This window comes from Sciurus carolinensis, chromosome 13, assembly GCF_902686445.1.
Source record: "Sciurus carolinensis chromosome 13, mSciCar1.2, whole genome shotgun sequence".
NCBI classification, from domain to species: domain Eukaryota; kingdom Metazoa; phylum Chordata; class Mammalia; order Rodentia; family Sciuridae; genus Sciurus; species Sciurus carolinensis.
Genome location: NC_062225.1, coordinates 83,406,216 through 83,423,675, shown reverse-complemented (window position 1 = coordinate 83,423,675; position 17,460 = coordinate 83,406,216). Strand labels below are relative to the sequence as shown.

General features: G+C 38.3%; 1 protein-coding gene across 1 annotated transcript in view; it reads right to left on the bottom strand.

Moving 5' to 3' along the window:
- The window catches only part of Nbas (NBAS subunit of NRZ tethering complex), a 342,733-nt gene that overhangs the window by 104,247 nt on the left and 221,026 nt on the right, over positions 1-17,460 (bottom strand). Inside the window, exons 39-40 of the mRNA XM_047522365.1 lie at positions 5,459-5,535; positions 4,955-5,092 (exon numbers count right to left, since the gene is read on the bottom strand). Coding sequence (XP_047378321.1) covers positions 4,955-5,092; positions 5,459-5,535 — 215 coding nt within the window. The remainder of the gene's footprint in view (positions 1-4,954; positions 5,093-5,458; positions 5,536-17,460) is intronic.

Below are 17,460 nucleotides of genomic sequence, written 5' to 3'. Positions count from 1 at the left end.
TTGTGATGAACTTCATGGTAGCTTTGAAATATTCATTATTCAAAATGATACTGCTAAACTTCACAGGTTGTAAAAACTAACATCATAAAAACCATCAGGAATTTAAAAAGGAAAGTGTGAAGAGTTAGATTATTTTATTTTTGCCCAAAAAACTTGGTAATTCAGTTCTTCAGGGTTTTGAATATGATTCCTTTAAAGAACATGATCAAATTGCTGTAAAAACAAAATATACATAAATATTCATGACAACACAATACTCAATGACTTAATCTACTTCTTACTAGTAGAGGTAATAAATCCATTCTGGTTTAATAGTTTGCATTTCTTGGTAATATTGTTCAGGAAGTTTTAAACAGGTGGTATATTTCCCCTTTAGGATTGTTATTTTGCTTGAGATAATTTTCTACTTAGTATTTTCAATTAGTAGCGTAAAAAAACACATTTTAGAAATAGTCTACCATAAAGCTTTGAATTTCATCCCTGCTGTGCTTGCTTCCCTAGACTATAAAACTTAAAGGACGTGTTTCCATTTTCATCTTTTGAAAACTTAAAGACTTAAAAGAATGCTAGAAAGATCATATTTGAAGATACATTTATAATAACTATAAAGGTGAACTGTAAGTGAAAAAAGATGAAGGTATAGTATAATATGCATGGTCTACTCACATTCACCTAAAGTACAGTTGTATAAATATGTATAGCCATAATGTTTTTGAATAGCTACAAAAGAGAAACACTGACTATCATATATCTTTTAAGCCACTTGCATGTTTTGGTCATGTGTGGGGATCATGTCTAAAACATAAAAATGAGTTAATCAGGACAAATGTTAGCACAGAAAATGATTTCCTACTGACCATTGGCCAATCATCGTCATATAAAACCACAAAGAAAAATACAGGTGATGTCCTCTGCCCCAAAAATCCTCCAGTAAAGCTGCTGAGTTAAGGCCTCCGTGGCTGGCTCAGGATGCTGCTGCCCTGCACACTGTGCAGGCCTTGTACCAGAAATACCCCACACATTCTGTCAACCTAAGTTAGCTTGCATTCCTGTGGCACATAGCTACAGGGTGGAAAGAGAAGATGAGAAAATACTGTGGAAGAGAAACAAGCTGAACCGACAACTGAGTGAAAGCTAAGCTTCACTGGGTGTTATTATGTGTAGGCAACAAATTGAAACCACTTTGATTTCAATTTCCAAGATGATTCATCAGGAGTTTGTCATATTTAATTCCAAACTCAGCAGTGCTGCTTTATGTAGAGGAAGACGCTGAAAAGACTCAAATAATGAGCCATTAGGCAGTCAACAGAAAACTCTTGTATGCTTCAAACATCCAGCTATTGTGCCTATCTGCACTTCCTTCCAATCCAAGAGGCTCAGGACTCAAAACTGCAAATCTGAAAGTTTAAAGGGCTTCCTGACACACTCAGTTGATGTGATTCCTGAATTTATTCACGTGTCAATTGATGGTCACTTGCTAACTACAGTGTGTTAGGACCTGGGGACTCAGGGGGCAATGATATTCCTACCCTCAAATAAGGTCAGATGCACATCAGTTATAACACCCTAAAAGAACTACTTGCCTGGGGCACATGCAAAGAGCAAAGAGAGGGGAGGAGGCCGATGTCTATGGTGCAGGCCGCACCTGTGGGCTGGCTCAACCCTGCAGAGTGGTAAGAATCTGGCACCCCAAGTACAGGTTGTATTTGCATGCACAGAGGCACACAAAGGATTTAAATTCAGAGAAAAGTCTGAACAGCTAGAACACAGACTTCAAAAGAGGCTGCATCAGGAAACGCACCTGGAGGACTAAGGCAAAGCCAGTCAGTTCAATGAGAATCTTATCTGTCACATACAGGAGCTGAGGTTTTACCTCCGGACACAGAACTACCCACAAAAATACACTGCGGGGAATCACCCATAGACTAGCATGCCAGAGAGATCACTCAGTTCCACAGTAACACCGCCTCCTTTGCCACCAAGCTGGAGTGGCAGCACATCCAAGTAACAGGCAGGGAAAGCCTGGAGTCAGAGCTCTCAATGGCAGGACAGTGCTTTCCACCAGAGCACTTAGGCAAATCTCCACAGTTTTCAGGATCACCAACTCCAAAGAAGATTCCTCTGCTGTAAAATGGGATTGTTCAAAGGATCAAAGAAGAGAATGAATGAGAAAAGAACTTTCAGACAGCCGAGTACCTCTTCAAGGTTAGTTTTATACTTATACTGTCCATTGGTAACTCCCATATACTCATCCCTAAACTAACTTGTTGTCACAGTCATTCCTGACAAATTTCTTGGCCAATGAAGGCTGGTCACAGACAGAATGTCTATCACTTTTCTCCAGAGTCAGGCAAGTCCTCTATGCCTTGAATTTTATATAGTGAAATTTTTAACATCAATTCAAATACCTTATAAGAAATAACATGGTATATATGACAGAAGAGTGACACTTCTGTGCCTTTAGTCCTGTCTTTCCTGTCTGGAATGCTCTTCCCTCAAAGTGTTGCTTATGTTCTCTTTTCTTTGGTCAAAGGCACCTTCTCAATTGAGGCCTTTCCAGATCCTATGTGAATAGTACTTTTCACACATGCACATCCTACCTTCTACTACTTGACTTTGCTTTTGTTTTAATACATATTTTACTTACCTACTCTGTTTACGATGCCTTTTTCCCCAATAGAATATAATTCCTAAAAGGGAGAGGGCTTACTCTGCTTTGTGCACTCTTGTCTCCTCCAGAACACTGCCTGGCACAGCAGTCACATGATAAATATTTGATGAATACACACACAATCAATTATCTCGTATGTGCTGTAGAATTACTCATGAATTTTCAGTCACCTACCCTGTAAACATTTGTACTTATATTCCAGGTCCTGACCTATGCATTGGGAAATCCAATGACTACAACACAAACACTGCCCTCAAACAGCTCATTGTCTAGTGAGAGGAAAAGGATATAAATTCTAAACCACAGCACTCATGTGCCAAGACAGAGGCAAGTACAGGGCAGTACAAAAGCACACAGAGTCCCCACACCCTGAGAGAACTGCAGAAAGTTATGCTAGTCAGGTGGCACCTGCCAAGTAGCTAAACAAAGACATGGTGGGAAAAGTATTTTGGGCAAAGAGTACAACATGCCTGAAGACAGGAAAATGAAGGAAGAAGACAAAGTGATGTTTAAGAGGCAGCCATAAGAGCTTAGTAAAGAACTCTGAGAGACTAAATTAGGGTGAGGACATGAGGCAGAGAGATGAAAAGAAATGGAGAGACGCCAACTCCCCCCACTCTCTAACACATCTCTCTAGAAGTTTCTGCATTTCTTCTTGGTGCTGCCACTCTAATCCACAGTTCCTCTGACTCCCTTACACACACACACAGTAAGTGCTCAGCTCACCAAGGTAGGAGAGGGTGGTATGTACGAGGTGCTCTTGGTTCTAAACAAGATGACTGACTGGTGACCTTTCAATTCTCTATATTCAGGAAAGGTACAGCACAGCACTATGCACAGAGTAGGATCTTTATACAAATGACATAAGCTGGAATGAAAGAGAGATCTCATTTCAGCACATGTAGTCTATGTTAATCATTTCCACTGAGAGAACTCAGTCAAATATATTTTGAGAACTTGACCTTCTAGGGAAAAATTTCAAGTTTACAAGGAAGAATATTTGGTCAAAGTAAAGGTTCACTGTATTTCAACAAATTGCTGTTTTAGTACAAATGACTTGTTACTTGTGTATACTCTCATGGCTAATGAAAAGATGAGTGTAAAATAAACTTGCCACATTATCATCTATATAATCACTTCATTCCCTCAATTTATAACACAGTAGATCAATGCATATTTCTCATTTCACATAAAATATAGTTGAGATATAAAAATGAAATTGCCAGAATATAGAATATAGTAATTTTATGTGAAGTAAGTAACTGAACAAAGTAAGTAACTGAACAAAGTAGTAGCAACTATTAAAAAAACAAAAAACAAATTCCCAAAACAAAGTAATATTTTATATCAACTGGGTAAAAGAAGAAAACATTCCTACTTCTTAGCCAAACACAATCATGATAATCAAACTACACTTAAAAACAATGTACAGCTAATGACGACAGTGCCCTTGGGAGACTAAACTGTGCTGTGGGTGGTTTACCCGCTGTCCCTCTTCTCTTAAATAAAGAGTGATGGATGGAAGCAATAACTACCACCCAAGAGGAATGTTTTCAGACACTTGGAAATTCTTAGATTTGTTCTTAGAATCTTCCTTCAATAAAATTTGGATCTTAGACTGTGCGTATAGTGGATTTGAGAGTTTGATCTATTATCTACTCTTGAAGTAGTAATTTTCTTAAAATAATCCAATATAAAAAGTAGATCATTTCATAATGATGATCATTAAAACCTGTCTATATAAGTAAACTTGAATGGCTATACTTTCCCAGAGGCATCTGTTAAGACTGTATTCACAAAAGAAGGTACATGTATCTTAAGTCACAGTTAGATACTTCCACTCAGAAATTAACAAAAGTGTCTTAGGAATAATGTTTCAACATTCTGTCTGTTCTTTCATACCTCTGGCTTAAAAATAAATAAAAGTACAATATGGCCCAAGAATTACATGGCCTACTTTCTTAAATTAGACAGCCATCTTCCTTTGGAGCAGTGAATTAAAAAGTCAATTCTTCATTTAGCCTCTTCTACTCTAGCTTTTCCTAACTAAGCACTTGGAAAATAAAGTAAATGAAAGAAAAGATAGGGGAAGAACTGGTATTCATAATAAATATCAGAAGCTCTCCTCTTACTGATAGCTGGAAAAGCAACTATGTGTAACAGGAAAAGCAAGCCCTGCCTGCCACGTGGAAGGCATCTGAGATACAAAGGGAAATATGTTTCGACTATTATAGGAATGCTTGAACTCTACTCATCCGTAACATGGAAAACATGAGGACTCACCCTGTAGAGTGGATGGCACTTGTCCCTGAAACATGGAGCCAGTCGGGCATAGATCTGCAGGCTATAGTAATAGGCTGCCAGCTGGAGAGACAATGCAGAGTGGGACTGCTTCTCAAAGCACCTGTTAGCATCTAACACCTAGGAAGGGACATGATATAATTAACTCAGCTGAAAGAAAATTAAAAAGACCATTTAAATTGTTCCATTTCTAGTCACTGCCCCAGATTTTCATACAAAGTTCCTATCCCATGGACTCCAGCTGCTGCTCAACCTAACCTGACAATATGAACATTCAGAAGGCACTATACAACAGACCCCATTCACGTAAAAGTGGATTTAAATATCAACAGTTAAGCTAACACTGTAGGATTCACTGTCTGGATACCGGCTATGGTCCTTTCAGCACCCAAGAACCATCGGAAGGAAATGCCACATAGAAAAAAATCACCAGGTTTTCTGTTTCTTCACTTCTAAGTACTTCTTTGTTGGTGAAGGTAGGCTTACCTGTGGTAAGGCAAGGAGGTATGCGAGAGCCAAGGTCATGTCATTTGGCAAAGCATCGCTTGCCAGTTGTAAAAGAACTGAATGCAGAAAAAAACAACAACAACAAAAAAAAGTGTAACGATTGAGTTTGAGGATCCATATGACATTCATGGTTACTAAGTGTCATGATTTGAGCCCTATATGATTGCAACAGATACAAAGTTTAGGAGGACTCTTTAAGACCTTTTATGAAAATCTATTCAACACCAAACAAATATATCACATGAAACAGCTGAATAGTAATCTTGCCTTAACTGGAAACAAGTATGCCATTACCTATACACAAGGAAACTATCAGGGTGACTGTTGCAGTCTGCACATAAAGACACCAGTAAGCATGGTGGTAAAGACCCAGGCTGTGCTGCACAATCATGTGCATTAATGACAGTGAATGTGGAGCGTGATAATAAGAACACAGTGAGATCAGGGCAGTCCAACAGCTCTGAGGATACAAATGCAGGATAAATCTTTTGATTACTATGATAAGATGATTTTGTTCCTTCCAATAATACTTCTCTTCACACTCCACAAAGAGAAAACCAGTCTTTTGCTTAAGAGATTGTGTGGGTGGGCTTTCCCTACCTGTTTATCATTTGAGTGTAATTATAGGTCAAAATTTCAAAATACTGGAATATTCAAATAAAAAATCACAGTGGCCCTATAAAATATATGATCACAGCATTTTAGAAGTCAAAAGGACCGTAAAGATAAAGTAGGCAAAATTTGATGATTTAAATAACAATTAGATTAAATGATGAGAATATGCTTGGACTGTGTGCTGTTCTTTCCCAAATCCCGTAACTCCAGTCTAATCAGGAGAAGAACATCAGACAAGGCCAGATTGGGGCAAATTCTCACAGGATACCTGGTTGGCTTTCCTTGAGACTGCTGAAGGCATGAAAAACAAACATGACTGAGAAGCTGTCACAGAACAAAGGCGACTGGGGAAATGAGACAAGGGAAGGCAATGTAGTTCCCTGGACTGAATCCTCGAGCAGAAAGAGGATATTAATGGAAAAACTTGTGAAATCCAAAGAACGGTAGATCCAAGCACTCACTTGGCGCATCTAGCTCCCCCTGGTACCCTCTCGACCCAGGACTGTGGGTACTTCTGCCTGGAGGTGAGCAGGTTGCCTTCCTTCCCTTTCCAAATGTTCCCACCTCACTTTTCTCCCAAAGCACCCAGTTATGACTCTCAGAGCAGCTGACTACGCAGTGTGCCAACCCTTCCCCACCACTGCCATTCCCCTTACCCTTGAGCTCTCTTTTTTAAACTGATAGAATTTTTATTAGCAAAATAAAAAGTGTCACCAAATAATAAGTGTTACTGTGCCCCATAAGATAAATGAGAGAATGAACAACTGCAACAAAAGCATTCCAACGATCTCTCTGAGCCTGACAGCAGGACCATTCAACCTGTTTTCCAGAAATATTCCATCATAAACGTATCATTTACCCAGTTTCTAGCAACTTTCATGTCAGGTGTTCTTTTTCCTCCCCCCAACAATATCAATAACTAAATATAAATTAACCACGTATTGTAATTAAAAGGTATAAATGGAGACACTGCTGCAGCAGATGCCAGTGCTGCAGATGCCCAGATGTCTTTTCTCCAGGTGCCCCAGCTGCAGACGCCACTGCCATCACCCGGAGATCTTGGGACGGGCACAGCTGCCCCTGAGGCCACTGCCACAGACACCCAGAGGTGTTTTCCCTGGGCACTGCTGCTGCCATCTGTCCGCTGCCCTAGATGCTGCCTTGGACCCCTGGAGGTCTCTTCTTCAGGCACAGCTGCCATCTATACTGCTGCTGTCGCCCATGCTGCTGCCTCTGATATCACTGCTGCCAAAGCCACTGCTGCTCCCCGAAGGTCACCCGGAGGTCTTCTCTCTGGGTGCCCCTGTAGCTGCAGCCATAGTCACCACCACTGCTGCCACTGACCCCCAACCTGCTGCAAATGCCACTGAAGACTGCGGCTGCCACTGACACCCTGCCTGCTCCACTGATGCCAACCACTACTGCTTCCACCACTGCCCAGAGGTCCGCTGCCAGTGAGACTCCAGGTCTGGCTGCACGTGGCTACATCCATTTTGAACACCAGTCAGAGCCTGGGGCTTGGGGTACCATTGGGTTTGCTGCTACTGCCATCTTAGGGCCCCTGTCTGGGGACACCTGCCAGGACATGGAGGTTCAGGGTTGGGGTGCCTGCAGGTTTGGCTGCACCTGGAGCCTTCCTCATGAGAGTGCTGGTTGCTGCCATCTAGATACTGCTTCTCAGGAATGCTCATCCCTGGTGGTCTCTCTCCAAATTTCAGTGGCATTGAGATCTTGGGACTGCAACATGGCTGAACCCAGGACATCTGGGGTTCAGACTGGTGGGACGGTGAATGGTCTGCCTGGGCCAGTCTGAGCCTGGACGTCTTGTGGGAAGTCAGAGACAGGCTGAGAAAGCTTCGGACACTGGCAGAGACGGTTGTTCAATTTTCCACCGAGATTTATTTTATTTTTATTATTTTCTTCTCTGGTATCTCTTGCTACCATAATTGGAGTAGGATGTTTTATGTGCACCAGTTTGTTGAGAATGGCGATATATGCATGGTGTTTTGTGGTTCTGCTGTGTACTCTTATATTTTTAATTTTTTTCTCTTTGTATGTATTCTTACTCTCACTTGCCTGTTTTCCTGGATTCTTTTTCTACCTTTTCTCCACCTAAAAGCCAATCCCTATTGGTTCCTCTTCCATTCTTCCTGTGGATTTTGTTTCTGGTTTCTCTCTTCCTCCCTCATGAACATCATGTCCTACACTATTTCTGTTCTCTCTTTGTCCACTAGTTGAGATTTTAAATCCTTTTGACAAGTTTCCTGTTTATACTGTGGACAGTGATTGAGCTCATCATTGCTGTTTATAGTGGGAGGGCAATGGACGCCTTGGTGGGAGCTATTAGATACGAGGCTATGTGTTGTTTGCACTGGGTGCTATTGATGTTAGTCTCCCTATTAAAGGTGGGATACTGGAAGTCTTCAGGGACAATACAGATCTACAGGGTAGAATCTGTACTGCCTCAGATCTACACAACTAGATGTGAGAACGCACAAGCAACATGAAAAAACAAGGAAACAAAGTGCTCCAAATAAGCCAAGATGCCCCATAAGAAAATCTATTGAAAACACAGAAGGACTGTCCAAGAGGGAGTTTAGAATTTATAGTTAAAATGATCTTCAAAGAAAAGAATGGTATAAAGAGTGAAGTCAAACAACATGTATCCCATTTGTTTACAATTAAAAAAAAAAAAAAGAGTGAAGTCAAAGAGAAAATACAGGAAGTGAAAGATTACTTCAATAGAGTTAGAGATTGTGAAATTTAAAAAAAGCAGAAATACTCGAAATGAAAGAATCAATAAACCAAATTATAAATTGAATGGAAAGCATCACAAACTAGACTATTTGGAAGACAGACTCTCAGACAATAAAGACAAAATATTTAATATTGAAAATAAAGTTGACCGTGCAGAGATGATGGTAAGAATTCATGAACAGAACTTCCAAGAATTATGGGATAACATGAAATGACCAAATTTAAGAATGATCAGGATAGATGAAGGAGCAGAGATACAAACCAAAAGAAAGCACCATCTTTTCAATGACATAACATCAGAAAATTTCCCAAAAGAATGAAATGGAAAATCAAATACAGGAGGTTTACAGGATCGCCAAATGTACAAAATTACAGCAGACCCACAAGAAGACACATTATAATTAGAATGACTAAAATACAGAATAAGGATAAATTCTTAAAGGTTGTGAGAGGAAAAAAAGCAAATGAGCTATAGGAGAAAAATAAATAAAAAAATTTGGATCTCAACTAATTTCTCAACTTAGACTCTCAAAGTTAGGAGGTCTTGAAACAACATTTTTCAAGCTCTGAAAGAAAATGGATGCCAACCAAGAATTTTATATCCAGCAAAATTAAGTTTCAGATATGAAGATGAAATAAAAACCTTCCATGATACACAAAAGGTAAAAAAAAAATTCACAATTAGAAAGCCTGCACTACATTCTCTACAAAATATTCCATGAGCACGAAGTTAAAAAAAAAAAAAAAAAAAGGTGAAAACCAGCAAAGGGAAGAACTATACTAAAGGAATAGTCAAAAGAAAAACTAAATCAAATTAAAAGCCAGAAATAAACCAAAATGACTAGGAACACAAGTCATGTCTCAGTAATAACCTTGAATACTAATGGACTAAATTCATCAATCAAAAGTCACAGACTTGCAGATTGGAATAAAAAACAAGATCCAACAATATGCTGTCTCCAAGAGACTCACCTCATAGACAGAGACATCCATAGACTGAAGGTGAAAGGATAGGAAAAAACATATTACTCATATGGATTGTGCAAACAAGCAGGAGTTTCCATCCTCATATCACATACAGTGGACTTCAAGCAAAAGTTAATCAGAAGGGACAAAGAAGGTCAATTCATTCCACTAAAGGGAATTATACATCAGCAAGGCATAATGATTGTAAATATTTATGCTCAAACACTGGAGCATCTATGTACGTCAAACAAAGCCTTCTCAATTTCAAGAATCAGATAGACTATGACATGACAATACTGGGTGACTTTAACCTACTTCTTCACTACTGGACAGATCTAAACAAAAACTAAAGAAACTATAGAATTCAATAATACAATCAATAATTTACACTTAACAGATATATATATAGTATTTCATCCATCAACAGCAAATATACCTTTTTCCTGTCAGCACATGGATGCTTCTCTAAAATAGATAATATCTTATGCCACAAACCAACTCTTAGTAAATGCAAAAAAAAAAAAAAAATAGAGATAATACCCTGCATTCTATCAGATCAAAATGGACTGAAATTAGAAATCAAGGATAAAATAACAATAGAAGTTACTCTAACACATGAGACTAAATAATACACTACTCAATGACAAATGGATAGTAGAAGAAATCAAGGATGAAATATTCCCAAATCTCTGGGACACTATGAAGGCAGTACCAAGTACTAAGGCAGTTCATTGCATTGAGCTCATTTATTAAAAGAATTTTAAAAATAAACAAATAAATGACCTAACACTACATTTCAAAGTCCTAGAAAAAAGAATAAATCAACACCAAAAACAGTAGAAAACAGGAAATAATTAAAATCAGAGTTGAAACTGGAACAAAAGAAACAACTCTAAAAATTGACAAAACAAAGTTGGTATTTGGAAAAATTCAATAAAATTGATGAAACCTTAGCAACACTAACAAAGAAAAAGAAAATTCAAATTACTAAAATCTGTGATGAAAAAGGAAATACAATGACAGAGGATAATCAGAAAATATTTTGAAAATTTATACTCCAATAAAACAGAAAAATCTTGAACACACTAACAAATTTCTAGAGATGTATGACCTACCCAAACTGAATCAGAAGTACATACAGAATTTAAACAGATTAATTTCAAACAAATAGAAGACACCATCAAAAGCCTACCAATTAAGAAAAGCCTAGGACTATAGGGATTCTCAGCCAAGTTCTACAAGACCTTCAGAGAAGACTTAACACCAATATTCTTCAAATTATTCCATGAAATAGAAAAGGCAGGGACCCTTCCAAACTCATTCTATGAGGTTAATACCACCCTGATACCAAAACCATACAAAGACACATCAAGGAAAGAAAACTCCAGACCAATATCCCTGATGAACATAGATGCAAAAATACTCAATAAAATTCTGGCAAATCACATATAAAAACATATTTAAAAGATAGTACATTCCAATTAAGTTTTCTGAGGATTCTCCACACTGCTTTCCAGAGTGGCTACACCAATTTGTAACTCCACCAGCAAAGTACAAGTGTGCCTTTTCCCCACATCCACACCAACACCTATTATTATTTGTGTTCTTGATAACAGCCATTCTAATTAGAGTAAGATAAAATCTTAGAGTTGTTTTAATTTGCATTTCTCTAATTACTATAGATGTTGAACACTTTTTCATATAATTATTAATTGCCTATATATCTTCTTCTGTAAAGTGTCTGTCCAGTTCCTTGGTCAATTTATTGATTGGGTTCTTTGTATTTTGGTCATATAGTTTTGTAAATTCTTTACAAATTTTGGAGATTAGTGTTCTATCTGAAGTGCATGTGGAAAAGATTTTCTCCCATTCTGTAGGCTCTCTTTTCACATTATTGATTGTATCCTTTGCTGAGCAAAAGCTTTTTAGTTGAATGAATCCCATTTATTGATTCATGCTTTGATTAACTTGGAATGGACCCACCTTTTGACCCAGTTATCCCACTCCTTGGTTTATACCCAAAGGACTTAAAATTTGCATACTATAGTAACGCAGCCACATCAATGTTTATAGCAGCTCAATTCACAATAGCTAGGTTGTGGAATCAACCTAGATGCCCTTCAAAAGATGAATGGATAAAGAAACTGTGGTACATATACACAATGGAATATTATTCAGTCATAAAGAATAATAGTATTATGGCATTTTAGATAAATGGATGGAACTGGAGAATATCATGCTAAGTGAAACATATGCTAAACCCACGGCCAACCTAATTCCAAATTGAGAAAAATTTAAAGCATTCCCCCTAAAAACTGGAACAAGGCAGGGATGCCCTCTTTCACCACTTTTATTTAACATCATCCTTGAACAACATCTATCCAGAGATTAGACAAAAGAAGGAAATTAAATCTATACAAATAGGTAAAGAAGAACTCAAATGATCACTAATGACATGATTCTGTAATTAGAAGATCCAAACTATTCTACCAGAAAACTTCTAGAACTAATAAATGAATTCAACATGGGAGCAGGATATAAAAATCAATACCCATAAATCTAACACATTCCTATACATAAGTAATAAATCCACTGAAATAGAAAAAAAGAAAATTACCCCATTCACAGTAACCTCAAAAAAAAAAAAAAACAAAACTTGAGAATCAATCTAACAAAAGAGGTGAAAGACCTCTACAATGAAAACTACAGAACACTAAAGAAAGAAATTGAAGAAGATCTTAGAAGATGGAAAGACTTCCCATGCACCTGGATAGGCAGGATTAATATTGTCAAAATGGCCATACTACCTAAAGCATTATACAAATTTAATGCAAATCCTATTAAAATCCCAATGACATTCTTCATAGAACTAGAAAAAATAATCATGAAATTCATTTGGAAAAAGAAGAGACCCAGAATAGCCAAAGTAATCTTTAGCAAGGAAAGTAAAGCAGGAGGCACCACAATACCAAACTTCAAACTGTATTACACAGCTATCATGATAAAACAGCATGATACTGGCAACAAAACAGACATGTCGACCAGAGGTACAGAATAGAAGACACAGAGACAAACCCATATAAATACAGTGATCTCATAGTAGACCCAAATGCCAAAAACATTCACTGGAAAAAAGATAGCCTATTTGACAAATGGTGCTGGAAAAAATGGAAAGCCACACGTAACAAAATGAAATTAAACTTTTATCTCTCACCCTGAACGAAACGCAACTCACAGTGGATCAAAGACTTACGTACTAGAACAGAGACCCTGAGACTACTAGAAGAAAAAGTAGGCCCAAATCTTCACCATGTTGGCCTAGGACCTGATATCCTTAACAAGACCCCTAAAGCACAAGAAGTTAAATCAAGAATCAATAAATGGAACGGATTAAAACTAAAAAGCTTCTTCTCAGCAAAAGAAACAATCAATAATGTAAAGAGAGAGCCTACAGATTGGGAGAAAATCATTACCACGTACACCTCAAATAAAGCATTAATCTCTAGAATATATGAAGAACTCAAAAAACTTAACACCAAAAAAATAATAATAATAGTAATAATAACCCCATCAATAAATGGGCTAAGGAACTGAACAGACATTTCACAGAAGATATACAATCGAGCAACAAATATATGAAAAAATGTTCAACATCTCTAGCAATTAGAAAAATGCAAATCAAAACTAAGATGTCAACTCACTCCAATCAGAATGAAAATCATCAAGAATACAAGCAACAATAAATGTTGGCGAGGATGTGGGGAAAAATAGGTACACTCATATGTTGTTGGTGGGACTATAAATTGGTGCAATCATTATGGAAAGCAGTATGGAGATTCCTCAGAAAACTTGGAATGGAACCATCATTTGACTCGGTTATTCTACTCCTCAGTTTATGCCCAAAGGACTTAAAATCAGCATACTACAGTGATGCAGCCACATCAATGTTTATAGCAGTTCAACTCACAATAGCTGAACTATGGTACCAACCTAGGTGCCCTTCAACAAATGAATGGATAAAGAAAATGGGATTGATAGATAGATAAAAGATATCTCAAGTATATATATGATGGAATACTACTCAGCTTTAAAGAAGCATGAAATTATGGCATTTGCTGGTAAACTGATGGAGATGAAGAATATCATGCTAAGCGAACTAAGTCAAACCCAAAACACCAAAGGCTGAATGTCTTCTCTGATGTGCGGATGTTAATTCACCATAAGGGGGAGGGCTTGGTAAGAAAGAATACTCTAAATTAGGCAGAGGGGAGTGTTGGGAGGGGAAGGGGTATGGGGGTAGGAAGGATAGTAGAGTGAAAGAGACATTATTACCTCATGTACATATATGAATGCATGACCAATGTGATCCTACAACATGTACAATCAGAAAAATGAGATGTTACATTCCATTTATCTATGATCTATCAAAAAGTATGGATGCATTCTGTCATGTTCAACTAATTGGAACAAATAAAAGATACACCACCAGCTCCCAGGGATAGAGAATTTTGAGCACGACAAGATAATCCTAATGTCTCACCAGTGCTGTGTCTTTCAGTCTGCCTGCTTTACAGAAACTTTCCCAAAAATAGCCTTTTGATGCTAAAACCTATATAATAAATATGCTGAGCTAATAACTCTGGCTCACGGTTCCTCCATCAGAGGACGGTGTCCACCTGATCCCAGCTTTCCCTCTATATGTGTGTCTGTCTTTTCTTTAACCCCACCACCCAAGCCGGTTGCTGAATTAATTGCCGTGGCAGAGAGGCTGCATCAACAGTCTCCTTTCTTTACACTTCTAAACTTTCTAAATGAGTGCTCTGGCCTACTGTATCCACTACCCTGACACTAATTCTTTTTCCAAGTACCCCTGTCCCAGAGTCCAATTGATACTGCCACTGAAGGTTGACAAATCCAGTGATCTTCCTCTTATTTCCTCTCACTGAAGCACTAGGCACAGTAGACAGCTGCTCCTTAGGCTCCAGAGGTATTAATTCTCTTGCAACTATGCTCAATTAATCCTGTGTGTGCAGTGAGATCCTCTTGCTCCCCTTTGCCCATCCTTCTCTCCGTTCCCCTTCCCACTCCAAGTGCTCACTGAGGGTATTCCTTTGTTTCATCACTAACTCTGAGTCCCACTTAAGGTTTCTCTCCTGGAGAACTCAAGTACATTCTTAACTTCCACAGCACCTTGGTCTACTTTCTCAGAATTTCTTTCTATGTTTAACTCATCTCACAAAACCAACATTACCAATTGTTTGTTGGACTTGGCTGCCCAATTTTTTCACAAACTAATCATTCTTTGTGTGGGGGTGGGGTACTGGGGATTGATTCACTGGTGCTCTACCACTAAGCCACATCCCCAGCCCTTTTCTATTTTTTTTATTTTTTATTTTTTATTTATTTTTATTTTTTTGGGTGCTGGGGATCGAACCCAGGACCTTGTGCTTACAAGGCAAGCACTCTACCGACTGAGCTATCTCCCCAGCACCCCCAGCCCTTTTCATTTTTATTTTGTGACAGGGTCTCACTCAATTGCCCAGGAAGGTCTCAAACATATGATACCTACTGGGATCATAGGCTTGTGCTACCATGCCTGGGCCAAATTAATCATTCTTTACCCAGTATCCTTCATATGCCTGAAAGAGTACACTGCTCTCCCACTAAGCCAAGCTCAAAAACCACAGTCACCTTGGACTTGTTCCTCTCCTGCGCTCTCAACATGCAGGCAGTTATAAAATCCTGCTGGGTCACTTCCAGAGAACTTTCGCACATACTTTCTGTTTTTACTCCCACAGACTCAAGGTTAGTTTTTCATTGTTTATACACTGGACTCCAACCTCCCAATTCAACTCTGTCTAGCACCTTCAGTCTTCTTTCCAGTACCCTTTTCACATGGCAATTTCATATTAATTTTAAACAAAAACTGTAATTGTGTCACTCTCCAGCTTAAAACAAAACCCTTCACTAGTTTCCCATTCCCTAAGAATAAAAGTTAAATTTTCTTATTTGTCACTTAAGGATCCCATAAATACAGGTCAAACTTAATTTGTGGTTTTAATTGCCACTGTCTCTACACTATGTGCCAAGCAAATCAGTCTGATATCTAAGCTTTGCCTATGTTCATGTCTTTCCTGTATGTAACAATAACAAAATTACTAGAGAACAAAAATACCCAGAACTTTGAAAATATCTACTCTGGTGAACCAGATACTAGACAGTTGCTTTGTATGAATTAGCTTTAAAAATCCTGAAAGAACATTACCTTAAATTTTTACCTTGGACACTTATGTAAATTGACCAAATTTGGAAAGGCGCTTCTCAGGGCTGGGGATATAACTCAGTTGGTAGAGTGCTTGCCTTGCAAGCATAAGGCCCTGGGTTCGATCCCCAGCACTGGAGAAAAAAAAAAAAAAAAAAAAAAGGTGCTTCTCTGTATTGACAGGAAACAGGATATCAAAATAAGACAGGAATCTTTCCCTAACAGTAGTTACCAGGCTATTGACAATTCGTATGCTATTACAATGAGCACAGGTCCTTTTTCTTTTTAATGCGTATGAACACATTCATAAGGTAAATTCCTAAAAGCAGAATTACTGGATTAAGCAATACACACAACTGTAATTTTCATAGTCATTACTAAATGGCCATGTGTTCTTTAAATTCTCACTTTAAGCCAAGTGCTTATTACAGCACCTCCGCCAGGGCCTGCTGCTGGTTGGCAGAGATCTCCACCTGAATATTCCGGGGGTCCATTTCCCAAGAGGCTCTTGACATCTATTTTAACTGCCCAAGCAAGTTGGAGTATATCCAGGATTCTTTGCATCAGGCAGAGCTTCATTCATAAATTGGCTTCTTGAAATTAATTCTAGGAAAAGGCATCTGGGCTTTCTATTCCCCTTTCTAGGGAACTAAAACTCAGACTTTAACCCACTGTCATCTGAGGAACCATAGTGACCAGATCAGTAATTCTATCTAAATGCTTCTGTGACCAGGTTCTCTGTTTTAAAAATCCCTTCTGCAAAGAAAAACATACTTTTCTTTTTATAATTATAGTATAGTGAAACAGGTGTCAGAAAGCACTGGGAGGTACCAAGAGCAGAGAGAAACTTAAGGGAAGTTGCCATTTGGAAGAATGAATGGCACTGGTGAGTTTCCCATTTTTACAGCTTCCGACCTGAGGGCAAGCCCCTGTCCATTCCAAACTGAGCAGATAAAACTCAGACAGAAAAACAGAACCCAGAAAAATCACATCAGCTAGGAAGTAAGTAGTTAATAAATATAAACAAATGCACAATCTTTGATTCAGCAACTCCATCCTAAAAGAAATGAAAAGTATATGTTCACAAAACACTGGTACCAGAGAGTTCAAAGCAGCTTTCACAACAGCCATGCTGCTACAACCCTGGCATCCTTAACAGAACAGAGGAGCAAACGCTTAGCTTTCTACAATAAAACACTACTTAAAAATGAAGTAACGCAAACACCTACTGACAGATGCGACATAGATGATATCAAAAGCTTTGTTTTACACAAAACACATACTACATGATTCCACTTAAGAAAGTCTAGAACAGTCAAAACTATCATACAATGGGGAAAAATATGAATGTGGGCTGCCTTGTAGGGAAGATGGGGTGGAT